We start from the raw sequence: 23,095 nt of genomic DNA, 5'->3' as shown, positions 1-23,095 counted from the left end.
TCAAGTCTCCCGTGAGCGGCAGTGACTTGTCTTAGAGACGTTATTCTCAGGGAGTCGGGCCCTTTCCAATGCCCAGTACCACTCCCAGCCCTCAGTGGGAACCTGTGGGCAGCTGTCAAGCCCAGCACAGAGCGGGGCAGAGCCCTGAGACGGGGTCCACATCTGCCTTCTCAGTTGTCTTCTTTTCTTTCTTTTTGGCCATGCCACGTGGCACGTGGGATCTTAGTTTCCCAACCAGAGATCGAACCCGTGCCCCCGGCACTGGAAGCGCGGAGTCCTAACCACTGGACCGCCAAGGAATTCCCCTCAGTTGGCTTCTGCAAGGCACTTACATTCACTTGCCCTTGATCTCCTCCCCTATAAAATGGGCCAGGAATAGGGCTGCAAAGACCCTTCTAGTTGTAAAAGTCCACTAATCCCTTTTCCCATGTAAGGAGTTAATCAGTGTCTCCTATGGAATAACAAAGAAGCTGAATTCAAATTCATGTAAAGTATTTGTATTTTTGGAAGATGAAGGAAATGTTGATTTAATTTAAGCCTTTTATTTTTTAAGGGAAGGGCTGACAAAAAAAAAGGGCAAATAAACTCACCATACTTTCAGCAGACAGAAATGGCATGTCGATCAAGGCATTCTTTCCTGCGAGGCCCAGCTGGACAAGACCTCTGAAACCTTCTCAACACAGATCCCTAAGGAACCACTACTAACGGGTCAGAGTTTGCCATCCCTGATTCAGTACCTCACCAAGGTCATCACTAACAACAACTGGTCCCATTAACTGTTTGGATGCAGTCGCCACCCACACGAGACCTGAGAAACACAGGGCATGTTGCTTCAGGGCTGGCACTCAGCCCGACAGTCCTCCAAGCCCAGCTGTAGTGAGATGCCGTCACCAGCTGTTGTCTCTTGACACCCTGTCCAGGGCTTTTGAGTCCTTGGCGGATCCCCCACTGAACTGATAGCAGGTTTCATTTCAGAGATCGGAGAGAGTTGCCAAATTAAGCCCCCGTCTAAGGACAAACACCAGAGTGACCTTGGCTGTCACGGGAGTGTGATAACGGCCCCCAAGATACAAGCCGAGCATATCACGTCCTGTCGGGCCAGATGGGCGAGAGCATCTTATCTCCTATTTCACATCACCATCTGGAAGGTATTAACACAATAGCCCTTCCTCACAGGCCCCCTTGATTTTTTTCTTCCTGAATCCCCAAGTGCACACGATCACGTAATAGGGCAAGAGCTAAGGCCAAAGACTCAGCTCAGGCTGAAAGTGAGATGCAAGCCAGAGAAAGAAAAGCGCTTTGAAATTGCTGGTTTGGAGAGCTACGTTCGGTCGACAGGAGCACCGGACAATCAGTCCAACCGAGGCCTGGGGTTTGATAAGAGGAGTCTCCGAGATGGGAGATCCTGCATCACCCTCCTCCGAGATGCAGCCGCTGAGAAGCAACAAAGCCCAAATCAGAAAGCGCCCAGAGAGGCTTGCAAATTGGCTGACAACTCCAAGACAGGCACATCAAGTGATCTCTAGTCGCGAGGGAGATATTCCAGCCTGTGAAGAGCAGCCCACATGAGAGTATAAATGCCACCGACCTTCAGACGTCTGGCCGTAGGCTGGCTCTGCACAGTTAACCCTGAACAGGCTTGTCGGTTCCTTCCCAGCACACTCATACCCTTTTCACAGAGTGAGTCTGTGCTCAAAGGACAGAGATTACTTTTAAGCTTGGCAGAAGCAAAACTTAATCAGGAAGGAAAATATTAACTAAAGGGAAAGTCATAAATACCATCCCAAAACTACACGAGGCTTTGATCTGGGTTGGGTCATCCAGCCCATTAATTCCCACCATTGTCTCTCCCAGTTCCTTGCATCCCTCTTCCCAGGTGCAAGATTCCTTGCGTGCCTTGACGGTCCTTGGTAACAGAAAATGCAGAGCTGAGGATACCGAGGACAAAAGGAAACTGATCTCAGATATCCAAGATTTAACTATTTATTCAGAAAGTCAAACCTACGTACTACATAAAGCAGCTCCAGAACCATGAAAAACCGAACCAAGAACAAAATCCTGTGCTAGTTTGAACCCTACGAAGCTGTCAATATTTTGACAATTGCCAATGTGGCGATTCCTGTGCTTCAACCTAACAGTAGCCAGCTGGACACCGGAAACGCAAAGGTTCTGAACAGATATACAGGTGCATCCCAACTGGCTCAGCCTGCTAGGCACTGGTTATGTAACTCTATTTCATGAGCACGTACCTTCATTCAACATGTAGCTTTTAAATGGTACAAAGGAATTCGGTTATTCAGAGAAGACTTTCAGGTGATCCCTTTTCTAAGTTAAAACAACAGCGCCCCCACTTTATCCCTCGGTTTTTAACAAGGTGCTTGCTTAAATAAAGGTTCAGCTAACCTTTCTGAAGCAGTTGAACCTACCCACGCACACCCATAGCAGAAAGACCAAAAAAAACCTTATTGTGCAAACAGATGAAACCCAAAGAAACCACATGATTTGGAGCAAGAGGAAAAACAGAAGCTGTAAGTCAGTATGAATTCCCTGTGCTTTCAACTCTGGAAAATTCTGAATTTGGAAACTCTAGTGAGATGATCGCGCTGAGCAGGGGCCATCCCCTACTCCTGGCTCTTTGGTCAGAAAGCTCAGCCGCCAGCTGCTGGGTCGGGTGTTTCCTACCCTGAGGAGCCATTAACAGCCAGACAGGTGAGGAGAAGAGCATCTGGACACGTTGCTTTACCCAGTGGTTCTCCGATTGTGGACTCCAGACCAGCAGTAGCAGCGGCATCCGGGAACTTGTTAAAAAGGCAAAACCCTGGGTGCCTCCTCAGACCTCCTGAATCAGACACTCTGGGGATGGGGCAGCAATCTGGGCTGGAAGTGGGTTATTTTGAGGCATGCTAACGTTTGGACCCCATGGACGTGAGTCAGGTGAGTAGTTTTCCAGCTGTGTCCACGGGAGACCTCAAGGTCTAAAGAGACCCCTCAGCCTGGATTCCTGACTACAGGAAAAGCACCGAAGGTTCCCAGATGTAACCAGGGTGCCCCATTTTACTCTGTTTAACAAATGGTAGTAGAGCTGGAAGGTTCCAATTGAAAAACAATTCTGCTGCTTTATAAAAAAAATAGAAAATATTGAACAGATGGGAGTACAAGTGGCCACGGGCAATCTAGTCATTTGTAGAACGTTCTGGAGGGTCTGGGCTTGGCTTTCTGTGCCATCTGGGGATGTCAAAAGCCAAAGGGAAGCTCAACCATTTACAGGGGGTTCAGGGGCTGTTTCCCGAAGAGGGAGCAAGTTTGATGTCGTCCAGTGGCTTTAACTGGACAGAAGGGGAGCGTCAAAATCCCTTTCATTTTATTTGAGAATTGCTGCAGGGATGGGGGTAGCTTCTCTCTTTGTTCTTGTTCAGAAAGAAGAGTTGAAAGGGAAGGATCAGTACCAAAGAATTAGTAGCGGCAGAAAGGAGGGAGAGAGTCCTGCTCTGCTTTCTCTCTGGTGGCTTAAAGAAAATGCTCCAGCCCCACTTTTCTTGTTTTAATAATTTTTAACATATTTTTATTTTAATTTAAATTAATTTAAGGTACCAACCCTGCTTCTGCGGGGCAGCAAACCTCTAGAGGACGTTGCAGGCTGCCCTCTGCCCAGGTTTGTTCCTTCCCCGTCCCTCCTCACCTCTCCCCCTGCCTCTCCTGTCTCTGCTCTGAACAGGAAATGGAGGGGGGGAATCCTTGGGTGATGCTATGATCTGAATGTTTGTGTCCCCCCAAATTCCTATGTGGAAGTCCCAGTGCCCAAGGTGATGGTATTAGGAGGTGGGGCCTCTAGCAGGTTAGATCATGAGGCTGGAGCCCTCATGATGGGATTACCGACTTTATAAAAGAGACCCTGCAGAGCTCCCCAGACCTTTCCATCACGTAAGAGCACAAGGAGAGGTGTGCAACCAGGAAGAGGGCCTTCACTCGACCATGCTGGCACCCTGATCATGGACTTCCAGCCTCCAGAGCTGTGAGCAATAATTTCTGCTGTGTATAAGCCACCCAGCCTGTGGTATTTGTTATAGCAGCAGGAACAGACTAAGACAGATGGGGTGGGGAGGCAGGGTCATTTCTGAGGTCTAAAAAGCCACCAGCACACACCCAGAATGCCCTTCTCAGTCACTCCCACAGAGCAGCAAGGTTAAGTACAGTTGATTCTCTTTATTCACAGTAACTATGTTCTATGAAGTCACCCTGGACACTGAATTAGCAGACACTAAACCATTGCTCCTAGAGGAAATCTAGGGTTAGGTTCCTGCAAGCCACTGGTCCCAATATTTTTGTCAACCGATCAAAACATAATCTTGCTTTATGTGAGTTTCTATTTAAAAACATCTTATTTAATATATAATTGATTCCTTAACACTGAATTTACAGTAGATAGCACTGTAACTCACACCCAAACGAAGCTTATCTAACAAGTATTTTCTACATCAGGTACATCACAGCCTTCTTGCACTTTGAAACACTGGACAGCACTTCAGCACTGTGCTTGGGGGCTATTTTAAACAGCAAAATCATCAACACAATCGCAAAAAGCACGGCACTAACTATACTGTGAAAGGACACTTTTCATAATACGAGAGCTGTGGCAAGAAGCCAGAGGTCACCTTGCTCCACTTCAGCTGGGAGCACGGTCGCCAGGTGACCGAAATTTTGTGCTGCTCTGCATGTGTTCACAAATGACCATGAAAGAGCCTTGAGTGTCAATCTTGGGGTTACAAATAAATCTCAGTGAGGAAGCAAACTCACAAACACGGAATCTGCAAATAACTCGGATCGACCGTATTCTGTAGACAGAGTTGGTAACCAAAGCCAGACCAATCTCTGCTCCTACCAGAACTACCTCCTTCCCACCAACTTCCAGTAAAAATAGGACAATACAACTCCAGACAAATGTCCAATCACACTGGCAAGGCACCAAAGTTGCTCAGTCGGCATTGAGATCTACTGAGCCTTTCCACTGGAAAATAAAGCCAGAGAGCTGGCCAAGCTCTCAGCACTGATGAACTCAGTACTCAGCCACCGGTCCCTTCCTGCATCCTGTGATCACGCTCGGTCATGGTCACAGGTGACACAACTTCTTTACTCATGTCTTTCTCGGACTTGAGAGGCCAGCGATGTAGGCGGGACCCCGTGGCGTGGGGGGAAGGGGGAACCCGGCTCCCTGCAGCCAGTGGAGAAGCTCAGAACCAGGTTCGGTAGCCAAGCTGGACCTGCTTCAAACCCCAGCTCTGCCACTCACTAGCCACGTGTCTCTGAGCCTCTCTGTCTGCTCACCTGTAACACAGCAGTTGTAACAGAACCCCCTACCTGCTGGGGCTGTTGTGAGGATTTACGGAGATACACCCCGCATGGTGCCTGGAGCACAGGAAGTGCCCTCAGTGGGAGCTTAAAGAGCTGACGTCACGGGACTACTATGGGGCCTGGGACAGGTCATTCAAAATACAGTCTCGGGTTGAGGCGGGAACTTCAGAAGCGCCAGTAACACCCCCCGGTGGACATTGGTTCTCCTGAGTCACCCAGCCAAGTCCTCCTGTATCCTCTGCTCTCACGGCCCCTTGGCGTCCCTCGAGCACTGGATGAGGATGATCTCAGCCCCACTCCTTTCCCTAAGGGAGGCTGAGCCTCTCTGGCTGCAGCTGGAGGTCCCTAGGCCTTGCTACAACGGTGGGGGTCAGGGAAGGGCCATGGGGGAGGGGAGGAGGCCGAGCACAAGGACGGAAAGGGATGCCCGACTTCACCCTGGAAGCTTCTGCACGCTCCTTGTGTGCTGGGCCTTGTTGCCCAGCTAGGATGCCTCTTTTAAGAAGTTAAACTCATACGTAAGAACTATGGTTGACTCCCACCTGTAACAGAAACACTCGGAGTTCGACGTCAACGTGCAGCTGCCTTAGAGCACCTGTTTCTGGCCTGGAGCTTCCTGCTGTGTCAGCCCTGCCCTCACACTTCTCCTCCACCAGGCAAACCTCCTCCCAGTTTATGAAGAGGCCTCTCGACGCTGTCCCAGCAGGACAGCGGGGACCAGGCAGGAATGGACCGCCTGTCCCCCAAGAGGGCCGACTTCGGGGGTGGTTAGCACACACTGGCCCCCAAGCAGGCAGACAAGGAGACTCACCCCCGTCTTCCCTCTAACCCAGTTCAAGTGTACTGCCCTTCCCCAAGGACCAGCCCAGGCCAGGCTGGGTGCTGTGATTCCAGAGGTCGCAGCGGATTCAGTTCCTCCCTGCGAGGGCATTCGAGACAGGTAATTCATAGAGATCTGTGAAGGGCAGTGACACAGGGGGAGAGGGGTGGCTGCAGGAGTTCAGAGGGAGGCTCCTGTCTCAGCCTGGGGAGAAGGGACCCAGTGTCTGTCCCGTTCACTATGGTTCCCCAGTGCCATGCACCATCCGGCAAAAAGCAGCTGTTTTACTAATACAAATACAATGAAAATGTGTGTGTGTGTATGTTATATAAATATAGAGAGAGACACATATAGACGTGTGTAGAGAAAGAGACTGTGTGTGTGTGTATGTTATATAAATATAGAGACGTATATAGACATGTGTAGAGAGAGAGCTTGTGTGTGTATGTGTGTTATATAGAGAGACTCATATAGACATGTGTAGAGAAAGAGACTGTGTGTGTGTGTATGTTATATAAATATAGAGACATATATAGATGTGTGTAGAGAGAGAGATTGTGTGTGTATGTACATATGTTATATAAATATATAGAGAGACACATACAGACGTGTGTAGAGAAAGAGACTGTGTGTGTGTATGTTATATAAATATAGAGAGACTCATATAGATGTGTAGAGAAAGAGACTCTGTGTGTGTGTGTATGTTATATAGAGACATATATAGATGTGTATAGAGAGATTGTGTGTGTGTGTATGTACATGTTATATAAATATATAGAGAGACACAGACGTGTGTAGAGAAAGAGACTGTGTGTGTGTGTTATATAAATATACACATATACAGACGTGGGTAGAGAGACTGTGTATGTGTGTGTGTATGTACATGTTACATACAGAGACATAGACGTGTGTAGAGAGAGAGATTGCGTGTGTGTGTATATATATGTTATATAAATATAAAGACATATATAGACATGTGTAGCGAGATTGTGTGTGTGTGTATATATATATGTTATATAAATATACAGAGAGACACATAGATGTATGTAGAGAGAGAAATTGTGTGTGTGTGTATATATGTTATATAAATATAGAGACACATATAGACGTGTGCAGAGATTGTGTGTGTGTGTACATATGTTATATAAATATAGAAAGACACATATAAACGTGTGTAGAGAAAGAGACTGTGTATATGTGTGTGTGTATATGTTATATAGAGAGACACATATAGACGTGTGTAGAAAGAGAGCTTGTGTGTGTGTATGTTATATAAATATAGAGACGTATATAGACGTGTGTAGAGAGAGATTGTGTGTGTGTGTGTGTACATGTTATATACAGAGAGAGACACATATAAACGTGTGTAGAGAAAGACTGTGTGTGTGTATGTTATATAAATATAGAGACACATATAGATGTGTGTAGAGAGACTCTGTGTGTGTGTATGTTATATAAATATAGAGACATATAGACGTGTGCAGAGAGAGAGCTTGTGTGTGTGTACGTACATATGTTATATAAATACAGAGACACATATAGACGTGTGTAGAGAGGGAGATTGTGTGTGAGTGTGTGTGTGTGTGTGTGTACAGGCGTATGAGCCAAGTCCCAAGGCTGGCTGTGAGCAAGCCTGGTTTAAATAAACCACGGGTCAAATCCGCACCCTCCGAGTCCGGGGCGAAGCCCGATGTACACGCCGCACACGGAAAGCAGCGATGGGTGCGGGGCTTGGGGCATGCAGGACAGGGGGAGGGCGCACGGGCGGAACACGAGGCAGGAGAAAGCCCATCCCCCGCCGCCCAGGCCGGTCTGCTGAGCAAGGCGCGGCATCTGGTCCCCTTCCCCGTGTGCTGATGCCTCTTCCCTTCCCCAATGACCCAGCGGGTGATCCGGGAAGCCAGAGGCAGCTAAGTCATTCCCTGGAAACGTATAAAGAGCACAATATCGCTCCTGGAGGACTGCTATTTTAAATAGAGCAGAGGGGCGGAGGGTGTCTTTCTGTTGCCCCCTCAGGTAATTCCTGGGGCCCTAAAAAGAGGCCCAGCCCTGTGCAGGAGAGTGAGCACACCTGTGTGTGTGTTGGGTCTGTGGGGGAACTGCGGGACAGAAGATGGGACAGAGGACAGGAGGCAGCCTCAGGGGCCGGGCCCGGGTGTCCCACCATCCGCCGTGGGCACCACCGCCACCATACCTCTGGGCTGTCAAATCCGGGGACACCCAGCCGCTGACATCACCGTGGGAGGAGAAGGCAGCTAAGAGAGGGTTTTCCAGGTCTTCAAGGGCAGCTGGTTCGATGACATCATCCACTACAGGTGAACTGAAGGAAGGAAAAAAACCAAGGCTCAGAAATGTTCCTGAATGCCTTAAATATGTTTCAACAGCACATTTTATCTGGGCCCTAAGCAGGGCCTCAGTTTCCCTTTTCATAAAGGAAGGGGCCGATGTTGCTCCAGGTGTAGCCCACGGAGGGGGCTGGTCCAGGAGGGGCTGTTTACCGCTCCACGAGGAGACAGCACAGACACCTGGGGTAAGGGTTTAGAAACCTTTAGAGCAACACGATAGAGTCATTTTGTCTGTTGACGCTAATAATGTAAGTCACGGCTTGTGTTTTGTAGGTCTTGATGGGTGGTTCTCAAGCAGGGGTGATTTTTGCCCCCTGGGGACATTTGGCAATATCTAAAGACATTTTTGGTTGTCACAGCTGGAGGGGGCGGGTGCTACTGGCATCTAGAAGGTAGAGGCCAGGGATGGTGCTAAACATCCTGCAGTGCACAGGACAGACTCACAACAAAGAATTATCTGGCCCCAAATGTCAGTAGTGCTGAGGTCGAGAAACCGTGGCCTTGAGCTTTGTTTCATTCTCTAGTAATTCATTTAATTATATTTTCAAAAGTTTTGATCTACAGTGAGATAGAAATTAAAAACTACACTGGTCCTTCATCCACTGGGAAAGTCAGCATTTGACAACCTCCAAGAGCAGGCTGGATTTGAAAGTTCGGAGGGACACAGGTCACCAGACACTGTCTCTGGTCACACAAATCTGCTTACTCTGCTGGGAAACCCATTTCATGATCAGTTATGTCTCAGTTTACCAAGAGTTCTTCCTTCTGATGAACTCAGCTCTGGGGCAGTGAGTAACGAGACAGTTATCTTCATACCTTGAGCAGATATTGATTGAACAACAACTTTATGTGGTGAGCAGGAAAGAGGTGGTCCCTGCCCCCGTGGAGCTTACAGTCTCAGGAAACAGTCAAACATTTTTTTTAAATGCTTATTTATCCAGTAATAACTGTTGTAACTACTAAGAAGGAAAGGTACAGATGGCTAAGAAAGCATAAACTAGGAGGTCCCAGTGGGAGTGGGGGTCAGGAAAAATGTCTTCGTAAAATTGTACGCTGAGGCCAGTCACCAGCTCAGTGATAGCGAATATGTGCTGACACTTGCTGTGTGCCAGGATCTAAGCACTTACAGATATCACCATATGGTGATCCTCACAACAGCCCTGTGAGGTCGGTGCTATCATTATTCCCATTTTACAGATGAGGAAACTAAGGCACAGGGAAGTTGAAGAATTTGTCCAAGGTTGCACAGCCTGTAAGAAGATACAAACCCAAGCCAGACCCCAGAAGCCATGTTCTTAACCACCCCACTAGGCTATGTCCCAAAGGTTGAAGAGTAAGGGAAGGAAGAGTGCCCCCAGCACAGGGAACCACACACCTGAAAGCCCCAGATCAGGAAGGAGACCGGCATTCTGGAGGAATGCAGAAAGGCCACTGTAGCTGGAACGCAGATCAAAACAACCAGGAAGGGGACAGGTGGACAGGAACCAGATCACAAGGCCAGGTCGAGGGACTGGGACTTGATCCTAAGCTGAAGAATCAGCCCAAAGCCTCTATCAAGTACTCAGCCACAAAGTACTGCCCTGGGCATCGAGACGAAAGACAGGCAGGGAGGCCCAGGGCGAACTTCCCAAAACTATGTTCTAAATATGACCGCACTAGCACACGTTTGTGCCCACACCTTTCTATTTATTCCCATGGATCTTGTGATGCTTCCTTTTTCCTCCATGGTTCCCACCCACTATCCCAAATCCCCCAGAACGTGACCCTGGAGCCCTGTAATGACCACACCCAAGGAGCCAGAGAGAAATGGGCACAGCGTGAAGTGAAGCAAGGGGCGAGCCTGGAGGAGGAGGAGGCCGGCAGGGACTCTGGGTGTCTCTGTTGGATCACGATTTGGAGAATCCTAAACCACAGGCAATATCGACTTTCTAAAGTCATAAAACCTGAGCGGAAAAATGTGGCCCAGGAGTTCTGGCAACACAGATCGAAAGCCGTAAAAGACTTTGTTTTCTTTGACACAGCCATTCTACTTCCAAGAATTTATTCTAAGGAGATGATTAAGGGTGTGAGCAAAGATGCTGACCATAGCTGTGACCACAATAGCAAAAAAAAAAAAATGGAAACAACCAAAATGTCCAACACTAGGGGACAGTCAATCAAGTTAAAGCATGTCCACAGAATGGACTCATTTGCAACCATTTTAAAAAAGAAGGTAAAAAACATAAATAATTAAAAAATAAATTAAAAAAAAGAAAGTAGCCCTCCAGGTATCCAGAGGTAAAGGATCCATTATTAACTGAAAATAGTTTAAAAAACTATTGGCAACATGATCCAGATTTTATGTGCATGTGTGTATCGATATATACGTATGTGTGTGTATATGTGTACACATGCATGTATGTGTAAACACCCACATAGGAAGCGAGCAACAGAGTGAATAAATGCCAAGGTATTAATGGTAATTCTTTCAGTAGTAAAGTTATGAGTGTTTTTTTCTTCTTCGTGGAATTTCTCTCTATTTTCTAGTTCTATTCTGAACACATACTGCTTTTATAAGCAAAAGAAATAAGAAAGCATTTTTAAGGACAATTTTGAGTGCCAGGGAGCAACTTCAATTCATAGTTCAGTGAAAGTTTCAAGAGACGGGACAAGCAGAGCAACGTCGTCTTTCCCCCACTTTTACACTCACACGTTCCCCCAGGAAGGACCCAGGCTTGTCAGCCTCATCTCAGGACAGAAACCCAGCCATGTCTCACTCAACAGGCACCCGTGAGGAAAATAAGGTCCTGGTGGAGAATTTTTTAGATAACCAGTATCTGCTCGCATATTCTACGGGATGGCGTTTTAATTTTAACTCTTTGGGATGGAATTAGTTTTCAAAGCATATTAGACACTTCCTTGATTTTTTCTGAACAGAGAATCCTGAACACAACTAAACACTTTGTCAATGACACATGATCAGCATCTTGAGTGACTATGATATAAGTGAGGAGGTATGCTATGGCACTAAAACAACTGTGCACAAAGTCAAGAGGGCTGGATTCTAGACCAGCCCCACCTTGGGATCTCAGCCAGGTGACTCCTCTGAGCTCAACTTTTCCGTCTTTAAAAGGGAAGGCCCTGGACGGCACAATCTCAAGGACTCTGCAAACTCAGTCTGGTCCCTCCCTCACAGGCTGTGAGCCAGTACGTCTGCTTCCAACTCACCTGACTCTTTTTTACTTTATGCCTTCCAGTTCTCTGCTTCTAATGTACTACAGACTATGGGTGTTAGAATAGTGTGTAAATCAAGAGTTAATAGGCTGGATAAGCCTCCCACATTATGTCATATGGGAGGTTTATAAACCTCCCATATGACATAATTTTAATAATTTTTACATATACATATATGTGTGTATACACATATATTAAATTGAACTATGTGAAATTGTTAAAAGCAAAAAACTGTCAAATTCACACTGTACCATCAGCCTCAGGATCTTTCTGTCTTACTTCGCAGGGGTCTGGTCGTGCTCCAGATGGCTAAGGATAGGGGACAGCCGACTTCTGGGGACACAGGGGAATTCTTCTCAGACCAGCTGTAAGAGGCTATAAATGGCTTCCAAATTCTGTGGTGCCGGGACTAGGGTGACTGAAATATTTTTCAGAGAGGAAAAAAAAAATCTGTCAGAGATTTTAACCACCAGCTGCTTCTGCCAGCTGCTGGGGCCAACCCACTATAAATTTAGTCAAGCCAGCAAAGGGTTGATTTTCCACTGGAATGTCAGGGAGGGAAGCTTGTATCAACAAGTGCTTCTCCAAAGGGCCATGAGTCACCTTCCTTCAGAGGCTGAGGCAGAGAGGGCTCTGCTTCAAAGAGGAAGATATTCACATTCTAGTCTAAAAAGCCAACACCTTCCGTTCTACACATAAGACCTGTGCACAGCAAGAGCTCTGTGGCCAGCACCAAGATAAATTAAATCACATCAATAATAACAGTAATAGTAATGGGGTGGGAGGAAACTTTGGGAGGTGATGGATATGTTTATGGCCTTGATGGTGGTGCTGGTTTCACAGATGTACACGTATCCCCAAACTCATCGAATTGTGTACATTAAATATCTACAGCTTTGTATATGTCAATCACACCTCAATAAAGTAGTTTTAAAAAGATGGGGATCCCACGCTTCAGGGTGGACAGGCTGATGGAGAGCAAGGCAAGTTGAAAGTCTAACTCAAGGAAAACTGTGAAGGGCGGTAATAGCAAAACAAGCTGCCACAGAAAAATGGGCTCCTTTCAGGCCGGGGTGATCTGGGAAGGGCCTGTGAGGGGATGAAGCAAGTCAAGTGCTTCAACAGACAGACATGTGCAAAGGGCTTTCTCGGTGAAAAATGCTTCTCCCTCCCTCTCTCCCTGATGGTTTGGGTGGAAAGCCACCAGGCTTCGCTTCCCTTCCCTTGGACAGGGCAAGGAAGGAAGGGGTACCGGAGAAGGGACAGGGGCCACACTGGCACAGAGGAGGAGACTGGTGTCTTAAGGAAACTGTTACCCACAGGGAGACTAGCAGAAAAATAAACTCATCAGGGATAAAGGGAGCATGTTCTCACAGTCAGGGAAGACTTGCATAGAATATACAAAGGTGATGAGGCTTGAAAGAACTCTCAGGGCTGGGCTGCAATCAGACATATCAGACAAACACTAGCTATAGATAGAGAGGGGTGTGTGTGTGTACACATTACACACACCTATTTCCCAGCTATGTCTGCTGAAAGGGGTCACGTCAAAAGGACATCAGAACCACTTAAAGAGGCTGCCACGGGTCACATCTGGGACTATTTGGACATCAAAAAAAAAATACAGATAGTAACAGATTAAAATCCATTGAGTAAAGTAATAATCCACAAGTCCATATAGATATAAAAACGCCAACAAATACATAAATGCGGGGGAGGGAAAGTTCCTCTTTACAGTACAATGTCAACTGGTAAATGTAGAAGAAGCGATGAAAACTGAAAATCTGCCATTTAAAAACTATCAGAGTGGTGGTGAATTCTGGCAGGAGCCATCTAAGGACACTAAGGGAGGTGGATGGAGGTTTAAAGTCCAAACGAAATGGACTCAACACCCCATATTCAACGCCTAGGAATATACCTGACTAGTAAGAATCTTAAAACCTATGGATTTATATGTCTCCGTAAGAGAATCAAGTGTGTGTACAGCGGCATAAACGCAGCTGTGAAAATCAGCTAAATCCCATTATCAAAATAAATTTCAAAAACAAAACACAATGACAGTGAAATAGAGAGCAATTCTTAAATAATCCATTCAGGGCTTGTGATGAAACCTGGATTTACCACATCTACACCCACAGCTGGTGAAGGTGAAGGAGGTTTAAAGGACACTAAGGGAGGTGAAGGGCAGTGGTGTGGTCTTGGAGTACCTTCCCACCAGATACTGATAGATTACAAAGGGGGAAATGGTGACTTAAAGATGGAGAAACTCGGTGGGCACCGACGTGGCCAGGTGCTGACCGGGATTACGTCCCTGGCGGTGGGTGGTCCTCACCCTATGTCACTTCTATGGGATCCCTGCCCCAAACGACAGCCAGAGTCTGGTCATGAGGTGACACGGGTTGAGGGATCTTCCCAGAACGGAAGAGCTGTACTCTGAAAGGTCATGAAAGACAGCAAGAGACGGAGGAGCTCTTCCAGACTGAAGGAGAGTCTGCGGGCATACTTAGAGTGTGACACGTGCCTTTGGGCTGGACCCTGGATCTGTAGGAAAAGGGACGGTGTGGATGAATTCGAATGGGTTCTGCAGACTGGCTGATGCCGTGACATATCCTATTGATTTCCCAACTGGATGGCTGTATCGCGTTGTGCTGGAGAGGGACCTTGCTTGGGGGAAATGATCACTGGAGTGTTCGTCTGGATCGGGACACCTTCGTGTTTGCAACTTGCTCTCAAATGATTCAGAAAAAGAGCGATGATAGTGGATATATATATGTATCTCCATCCATATGTACACATATAAAGAGGGGATGACAGCACTTGAGGTAAAATGGCGATAATTCAGGAACTTGGGCAAAGGGAGTAGGGAAGTCTTTGTACGACTCTTGCAACTTTTCTGTAAGTTGGAAATTATTTCAGGAAGAAAAGAACAAAACCATTCCTGAGTGAAGGCATGCAGGCAGCCTCTCCCCAGCACCCGCAGAGTTCGGTCTGGGTTCTGGAGGACAGAGTGTGGTCGAGACGGGAGCAGTGTTGAATAGGGGCCTGTGGGCCATTCACCGGGGCAGCCGGTGGCCTGTGGGCCATTCACTCGGGCCCAAACGTCTTGCAGAAGGTCTCAAACGTCAGGCCAAGAACTGGCTGTTTTCCAAGGCATGGGGAGCACCAGAGATTTAAGAGCAGGGAAGCAGCAGAATATCTGGGAGACAGCCCTTATGCGGAGTAGAGAATAATGACCGGGGAGAGGAAATGCAGACAAGGGAGCCGGAGCCGGAGCTGTGGAGCAGGGCCAGGTGATGCGGGACGGAATCCCAGCAGCTGGAGCCAGGGCCAGTCGTGCATCGAGCTTCACGATGTCCCCCCAACACATCGTGAAGATGGAGGAAAGCGAAACGGAGAACAATCAAAGATGATTTGGATTTTAAGCATCTGATTGGTTGGAAAGTCGCGTTAATAACTGCATGTTTCACGTATAGTACCTTAGACCCTCTGTACTATTATTTACTTTCTACTTAACTTTCAATGAAGTCAGTTGTTCAAATTAAATAAAGGTACATCATTCTAGGGAATAACCCTGGTGAGTCTGAGGTTTTGAAGTGCTGCTTGCACTTCTTTCTAACAGAATGAGTAATAGATAACTCACCACGACGAGGCAGCCCCCAGGCTCAGGCCAGGCCGCCCGGGAGCTGGGCACCACACTTTGGGAAATGCTGGTGAAGCTCTCACCAACACAGCTGAAAGACAGCCCAGGGCTGCTCACACTGGCTCAGTCCTCTTTTTTTTTTTTAAGAAAAGCAAAACCTGTCATAAATGACCAAAACGGCATACTCTGAGATCTCCATCTTGGGAGCTGTTGGCCGGTTAGGAGCTGGGCACGACCCAGCTGGCAAAGGTTACAAGCCAGGGCCAAGGCACGAGAGCACGTGGGGCACATACGCGCATCCCTTCCAGGTGCCCCCTCAGCGTTCCGAGACAGAACCTGCATCCCCACCACGCTCTCCCCAGACAGGCAGGATGGAGCCGGTGACAGGAGGCCAGGGTCTCAACACCACTCCCGCAATAAAGAGCTGTGCAACCTTGTGGAAGATTTCCTCAGAGCCCAGCTTCCCCATCTGTCAGAGAGGGCAAGGGCCACCCTGTCTGGAAAGGGCGTGGGGAGGGTTCGCTGAGACCAGTCATGTCGACTGGCAAAGGGCCCGGCACACGGAAGTACTTCACAAGTGATGGCGTCAGTAACACAAAACACAACAGGGTGTGGTGTTTTCCCCAACGGAACACACTGAACGTGCTTCTTCAAAGCACCCGTGCCCCTCCTCCCGCCGCCCCTGCCCAGGTGTGCTCCCTCAGGTGTGCACGCCGTCTGGGGTCATAGAACAGGGGTGAGTACAGGTGGCAACAGCAACGGGAACCAAGGTTTAGGAGCACCTACTGTGTGCTGGGCACCGTGCAGGGCCTTTGTCACTGTGAGCAATGTGACAGCCCGTTTCAGGAAGAGCAAATGGAGCCCCTGGGTGGAGAAAGTCACTACCCACGGCCACGCTGAGCTCAGCTCCATCCGGCTGCTCCGACCGCAGACCTCACGCCAACAGGACCCTGGTCTCAAGCGGCGTCTCTCTCAAGCATGCAGAATGAAGAGAGTGACGTGCAAAGCAGCCCAGCGGGGTCTGCCTCCCCACAGAGAGCATGTGAGCAGTCCGCGGGGGCACTGGCACGGCTCTAACCCGGGGTAGCCAGGCAAGACCCTTCCCCACCCAGGCTGCATGCACGTCCTCCATAAAATGATGCTTTGGACTGTTGGGTCTCCAGGGTCCCTTCCAGGCCACTGATTTTCTGATCTGAAAACCCCGAGGCTCTATAGGCACAGCCCCCTGGGATGGCTGGAAAAGGACATCTTGGAGGAGGCTCTGGGCCGTGTCCACTGTGGCCCAGCACCAGCTGGTCTGGCACCTTGTCCAGGGGCCAGGTTCCTGGTTAGGACTTACAGATGGGAGGCGGGGGTGACCAGCTCCCTGGGAGACCTGGTGACGGGGAGGGGGCGCAGAGGGGGAACCCCCCTCTCATACACAACTTACTTACGCACTCCTTAAAATCGGACTGCTGCCCCCGTACCTCTCAGGGTTAACGAACTCAAGGACTGGGGTTTACGCAAAGCTCAAAGGGGAGGAAGTTATTCTAGGAGGACAAGGCAGGGAGACAGTAGTCACTGTTCTTTTCAAAAGACAAAGAAAGAAGCCCATCCAGGTGCTGGGAGAAGGTACATGGTCAGGTAAGTGACGATGTAGTTGCTCCCCTGATCAGAGAGCACAAAGCCAAGGGGTATGCCTGATGAATAGGCCAGCACCTTGGGGTCAAGACCTCAGCCAAGGCTGCCTACTTCTCCCGAGAGCCCGTGCATGTAACCAACAGGTGCCTCGACTTCACCAGAACCCTGGGCACAGAAATCCAACTGAGTCATCCACTGGGTGGGTAAGCAGGGCAGTGAGTATAGTACAGAGAGCACAGCTCTGGAGACGGGCAGATGTGAGCTTGAAGCCAGCTTTGCCATTTACTAGCTTTTTGTAGTCCTAGGCAAGTTCATTAACCTCTTTGAGCCTCGGTTTCTGAACCTATAAAATGGGGACAAATTGAATAACTTGGAAAGATTATTAAAAGAAATAAAAGCAAAACACAGATGTCAAGCATAGTGTCGATCTCACAATGGGTCCTCAACAAACAGTAGGTGTCCGGTAAATATTAGTTGAACGTGTGGATGCAAGGAAAGTAGCAAGGGCAGAGAGATGTTAACTGCTGCTGCCACTTAATTCAGGCCAGAGCCAGCTTCTCTAACTTTTCTGAACTGAGAGCAGGCAACTGAGCTCCTAATCAAGCTGAGGCCTGAACAAATGCCTTAAGTACAGACAAGGCAAAATTTTAGTGTTCTTTTTTAAAAAAAAACCTCTTGGAGTTCTCCATATCTTATAACAGTCACAGATTTTCCCTGATTCCAAAACTACACAAGTAGCAAAATTACCTCTGTAAGCCCTCCCTACCCACGGAATGCAACGAGAGGTCTAGACATCACGCATGGAGCAAAGCCTTGTACCCGCCGTTTCCAGAGAGAAGCCAAAGCAGACAGTCACTGACCCAAGAAGGAACCGCTGGACAGGTGTCCTACTCAGCACGACACTAGGCACGAGGATGCCGGGGAAGTGAGGCAGGGTCTTGTCGGCACTGGAAGAGAGAGACCCTAGCACATGGCTGAGCACAAGACAACCTGGGAGCTGGAAGCAGGGAGCTGTGGAACACAGGTTCCTGGGCCAGGTAACTCACAAGGTGAGCGAGCCTCGGTCAAGGTTTGCAAGGGAACACTGGACCTTCTACTGTTTCCCGTGAAGCAGGCGCTGGAGAGCAGGCAGCCAGGGGAAGCCTGAGGGCTGGAGGGAGGGGCATCCTGACCATAAAAGGAGGAGGGAAAAGATGCTCCTGACGTGGACATGCCCCATCTTCTTATGGCCTCTTTGGAATGGGCCCGCACTGGGGAAACGTCATGATAGGAAACCAACCCTGTGCCCTCAGGAGCTTAAACCTGAGGATGCTGGCCAGGAACCGTACGCTCTCGATGACACAGACGCCCACCCGGAGAGCTCTGGACCTCAGAGGACCCACTGGACGCAACCAGGCAGTGAGAGGAATTAGGACTCTAAATAGCCAATCCTGCATAGGAGCCAGGGAAGCGACTGCTTTCTCTTTCCAGTTTTTCACCAGATTTGCTCTCTGTAAGAGGAACTGACGTGCATTTCCTATTCTTTTATTTTTACTTGTTTTCTGGGGAAAGTATAAATAAGCAATTAAAAGGGAGGGGGACAAAGCAAGGGAAGACGGATAGAAAGGAAACCTAGATAACCAGCTTCCAAATAAAAGAGATCTGCATCGACTAGCACACCTCCTTGTTTCCAATTAAAAATAATAACAACAAAAATAAGCTACAGGAGGTGTTAGGAAATCTACCTCCTCTAATTAAATCCTTTTAAATCATAACAGTGAAAAACATTAGCATGACTTTCCATTTGCACTGCACTTCACAGTTTGCCAAGTATTTTCACGCACATGATTTCACTTGCCCCTACAGCTCCGTGAGCCAGGCGGGCACCGTGACTACCCCCACTGTTAATGAGATGGAAATCATGATTCACAGAGACGGTTAGTGACTTGTTCAAGGTCACAGAGCTGGTAAGAGTGGGGCAGGGATTCTAATACAAAATCTCTGTCTCTGAATTTGGAGCTCTCTCTAGACCGCCTTTCTCCAAGCCACGGAAAAACAGTCTTGGGAACTTTGCTTTCTTTTAAGTGGTAGCCTGAATACATTTGCTAAATGACAGTCTGAAACCATACACCAGAGTGGACCAGACAGGAAAGGGAGGGGGACGCAGCTGATACCCAATGTATCTGAAACGAAAGCCCCATCACAGGTCACGGCTCTGTAGTCCCCCGAGAATTTTGCCTGCCCTCTACTCTATTTTTAGAGGCACTTCCCTACAAACTTGTTTCCCCAGCTCTTCTTTTTCATGGCTTCCTTTCTCTGGAATGATCTCATAATCCTTGGCCTGTTTTGTCATCACGGTGAGTTGCTGTGGAAATGGTTATTGAGGCTGTGAACAAAGGACTGTGACCTCAGCGGGGGCAAGGGAGACAAAGCCCAGCCTCCAGGACAGATTTCGCGCGACGTGGCCACAGGTCACAGCGGGAGAGACCAGGGCACCCAGTCCTCCTCCTTAGACTTGCTTCTCCCACCAGGACTAGTCAGGGACACCACCACCAGCTTCCTAAACCTTCTCCTGGTTATGCAAAAGGTGTCAGGGCTTGCTCGACTCAAACCATAGTTAATTCAAGAACCATCTGCTTTTGGCTGTGGAACTGAGTACCAGGAGAACACACACACGTACGCGCGCGCACACACACACACACACACACACACACACACACGGCTCTTGACCTCACCCTCAGTCTCTCCCAGCCTCATTCAAACCTGAAGCCTGGGGTCTAGTGAGCCCATAGACCCCCATCTCTCATCTTCCCAATTAGAACTGGTCTCTCCCAACTCCTCAAACCCTTGCAGTGTCCTCTACAGGGGGCGCTATTGGCATTTAGGGTGAAGCGGTTCTTGGTTGGACAGGACTGTCCCATGCACAGCATCCCTGGCCCTTACTAGATATTGCCCACTCCAGTCCCTGGGACGACCAAACATCCTCATGTATATGCACACATCCCCTCCTGGGGCACTATCCTCACCATAAAGTTTGCCCAGTGTGTGTCCGTTCAGGTATCTCACACACACACACACACACACACACACCCCTCCCTGAGAGCAGGGGTGGCCTTACTTACTTCAACTACCATTCACCCCGACCCCCGGCCCCTCGTCACACTTGTGGTGTGGTACCACCGTAAACTAGACAAGCCTTCCGGGAAGCACTGTCTGTCTCCATAGAAACGACAAATGTAAATAACCACGGTACACAGCGTGAAACCAAAGAGGCCGCAGGACTTAGCTACCAGGCCAGGTGTCTGGGGTCCTGGGTTTGAGTCCCACCTTCACATGTGACCCCGAGCAAGACCCCGGACTTCTCTGAGTCTCCCTTTTCACATCTGTAAAATGAAATCTTGATCTTTAAGTTTCCTTCCAGCTAAAATATTCTAAGTGCCCAAGCTCAGAGAGACAAAAGGGATGCATGTGAACAGAGGGACCAGAGGCCAATTCTGTCTAGCTCTCCCAGAGGGGACCAGGAGGGGTGCGTTGGCTCCATAAGCAGTAACGCCTATGTATGGGTTGTACTGTATGGTGCTGGCCTCCCTGAGACTTGGGAAGTTAACTTTTGAAGAGGGGCCAGTGACAATGTAAGAACCAAAGAAGAGGCTCTGGGTAGCTGAGAGTTGGCTGTGGTGTCTGCACAAGAAGGGCAGTCCCTGACCTATTTCCTGCAACTCTCCTCTGAAGAGAATGCCCAAGCCCCAGGCACAGCCTATGAGAAGCCCCGTGGGAATCCACTCCCTTCCACTCACGTGCCCAGCACAACTGGCCCCATTCTCTGGAGGAGCTCCCAGCTCGACCTCCGAACAGGAAAACCGAACATTCTAAGAGGTAACTCACTCCACAATTCCCAACCAAATCCTTCCTCTGAGTTCCATCACTTGTCCAAATGGACCCCCTAAAAACACTAGTGAAGACTAACTTTGAAATGTATAAGTGAATCTGGATGGATGAAAACCATGGATGGAAACCACAGATGAAACTCAGTCTCAGGACAAGGCCCCAGACAAAGTCATTTCTAAATACAATGGAAACAGTCTTTGAAATGTGGCCTCAATAGGGAATCCTAGAGAAATAAGTTGTTCTCCACCTAATAACAGAGCTGAACCTTCCTCTGGCATAAAACAGATAGGAAATTGCACTAGGACCCCTGCTATTCCATGTACTGTGATAGAAAAGGCTTGGGACAGACATGTGTACACATGCACGCACACATATGAAGACGTGCGCAGGCACACACACACTCCGGCACCAACCAAACACCCTGGCTACCCTTCCCTAGGCTCAGCTTCTATTTCCATCCCCCCAGTACACCTTGGAGACACATTTTTCTCACAATGTCTATTTCACTTGCCTCTCAACCCACTCCCACATTTTCCTGTCCTAGCATTTGACGGAGGCAAAAGATAACAACAATAATAATATCACGCTGATGACGATGCCATTTAAGAAAAGACAAGCACCGAGGAGGACAACAAACGTCGCAGGAACACCATGCAACAGCTTGCTGCAGAAAGCGCTCGGAGGCCGTGGGGACGACACGGCCCCGAGGCCGCGGGAGCCAAGGACGCCAAGGAGAAAGAGAAAAAAGAAAAAAAAAAAAAAAAAAAAATCAAGGGCTGGTCACGTGGTGCGCCCGAGCCCTGAAGTGCACTGGCCCCGCTGACGTAACTATTCGAGAATTTAAAAGTCCCAAACTCGGAAGAAGTCCAGTGCAGAGTTTTAGGGCTAATCCATGCGCCGCTGTGGCCCGCCGGGGGAGCCCCCGCGCTACCGGGTGGGACCACACCAGCCCGCAAGGACCCCAGCGGGGATGGCGCGGAGCCGGGCCACCGGCACGAACCCCAACCGCGGGCGGGGACCTCCACCGTGAGCGGGATCCCAGCCTCGGGCATGCGCCCCGACCTCGGGCGCGGATCCCGACCCGCCTCACCCGACGGAACGAGCTTCCCGGGCAGAAGCCGCGGGCCCCGCCGGCTCCCCCGCAGACACACTCCCCTGCCAGCAAGTGACACACATGTGTGTTCAGCCAGTTTCCTCCCCTTAGCCAGTCCCCGTCGGGGAAAGATAAAATGAGCTTCGGCCACTTCTAGCACAACTTTGGCGGCCAAGGTCCTGGGGACGCGGGTCTCCTCCCGACTCCGGGCGCTCGCCCTCCCGCCCGCCCTTGCCCGCGGCGCACTTACCACGGAGCCGCCTTCCTTCGGGGACGCAACTGCCCAAGAGCCCCCGAGAGGCTGAGGTTTCCGAGCCCGGCGGCGGCGCGGCGCGCGGAGTCTCACGGCCCGGCCCGGCCGGGGACGCACACTTTCCCGGGGCAACTGCGCGGGACGGGCGCGGGGCGGCGCGGCTCCCCGAAGGGCTCGGGCAAAGTTGCAGCACAAAAGGCCAATGAGTGGGAGAGCGGCGGCGGCCGGGCCAGGCTCCTCCCCCAGCTCTCGGCGCTCCCGGCCGGCCAGCGCGCAGCCAGCTGCTCGCGCTGGGCGCCCGCCGCGCTCTCCTCACGGGCCAGGAATGCGCGGGGCCGGTCGCGGCGCGCCCAGGCCACCGAGGGGCCCACGCGGCGGCGCGCCCACTCGCCCCGCGGCCGCCGAGCGCGCAGGGGACAGAGAGACAGTCGGACAGACGGACGCGCGGCCCGGGCGCTGCTCGCGAATGCGCTGCAGACTTCCTCCAGGAGTCTCTGAGTCATGACAACTTGCTACAGCTCTTATTTTTTACACGGCGCTTTCCACTACTCATGACAACGCGGGGAAGGCACCGGCGTGTGAACCACTGAGAAGGCCAAGTACAGGCCGGTGCCCCAACTCTGCGGTCCACGCGCGCTTCCTCCGCCTCCGCCGAGCCCGGGGCGGGGTGGGGTGTGGAGACGGAGGGGAGGAGGGGAATGCCGGCGCCCTGGCCTCCGGAGCCTCAGAAAGAAGCTGGGGCTGATGTGGTGGCTCGTTGGTTCCGGGAGCCAAATTCTGGCCCTTCTTTCTTCACCTGCCTAGTCCTAACTCTGCTTAACCATGGAGCCTTAGAGCGTACTGCGCTCTACAGTTTGCAAAACCTGTTGCCTATGCCTTCTCCTGGGCTGATATG

At 49.8% G+C, this 23,095-nt stretch overlaps 1 protein-coding gene across 9 annotated transcripts in view; it reads right to left on the bottom strand.

The window, feature by feature from the left end:
* Nucleotides 1–23,095, bottom strand: part of TACC2 (transforming acidic coiled-coil containing protein 2) — a 185,729-nt gene that overhangs the window by 94,775 nt on the left and 67,859 nt on the right. For 7 of the 9 annotated variants that reach the window (XM_032608275.1, XM_032608274.1, XM_032608277.1 and 4 more), the window contains one exon: nt 8,364–8,489. In XM_032608275.1, the coding sequence (XP_032464166.1) occupies nt 8,364–8,489 (126 nt within the window). Of the gene's footprint in view, nt 1–8,363; nt 8,490–22,197; nt 22,477–23,095 lie in introns of those variants that run through there. The other 2 variants (XM_032608281.1, XM_032608280.1) reach the window with 1 other exon arrangement.

This window comes from Phocoena sinus, chromosome 16, assembly GCF_008692025.1.
Source record: "Phocoena sinus isolate mPhoSin1 chromosome 16, mPhoSin1.pri, whole genome shotgun sequence".
Taxonomy (NCBI): domain Eukaryota; kingdom Metazoa; phylum Chordata; class Mammalia; order Artiodactyla; family Phocoenidae; genus Phocoena; species Phocoena sinus.
The sequence above is the reverse complement of the archived record's forward strand: the minus strand, read 5'-3'. Positions and strand labels throughout refer to the sequence as shown.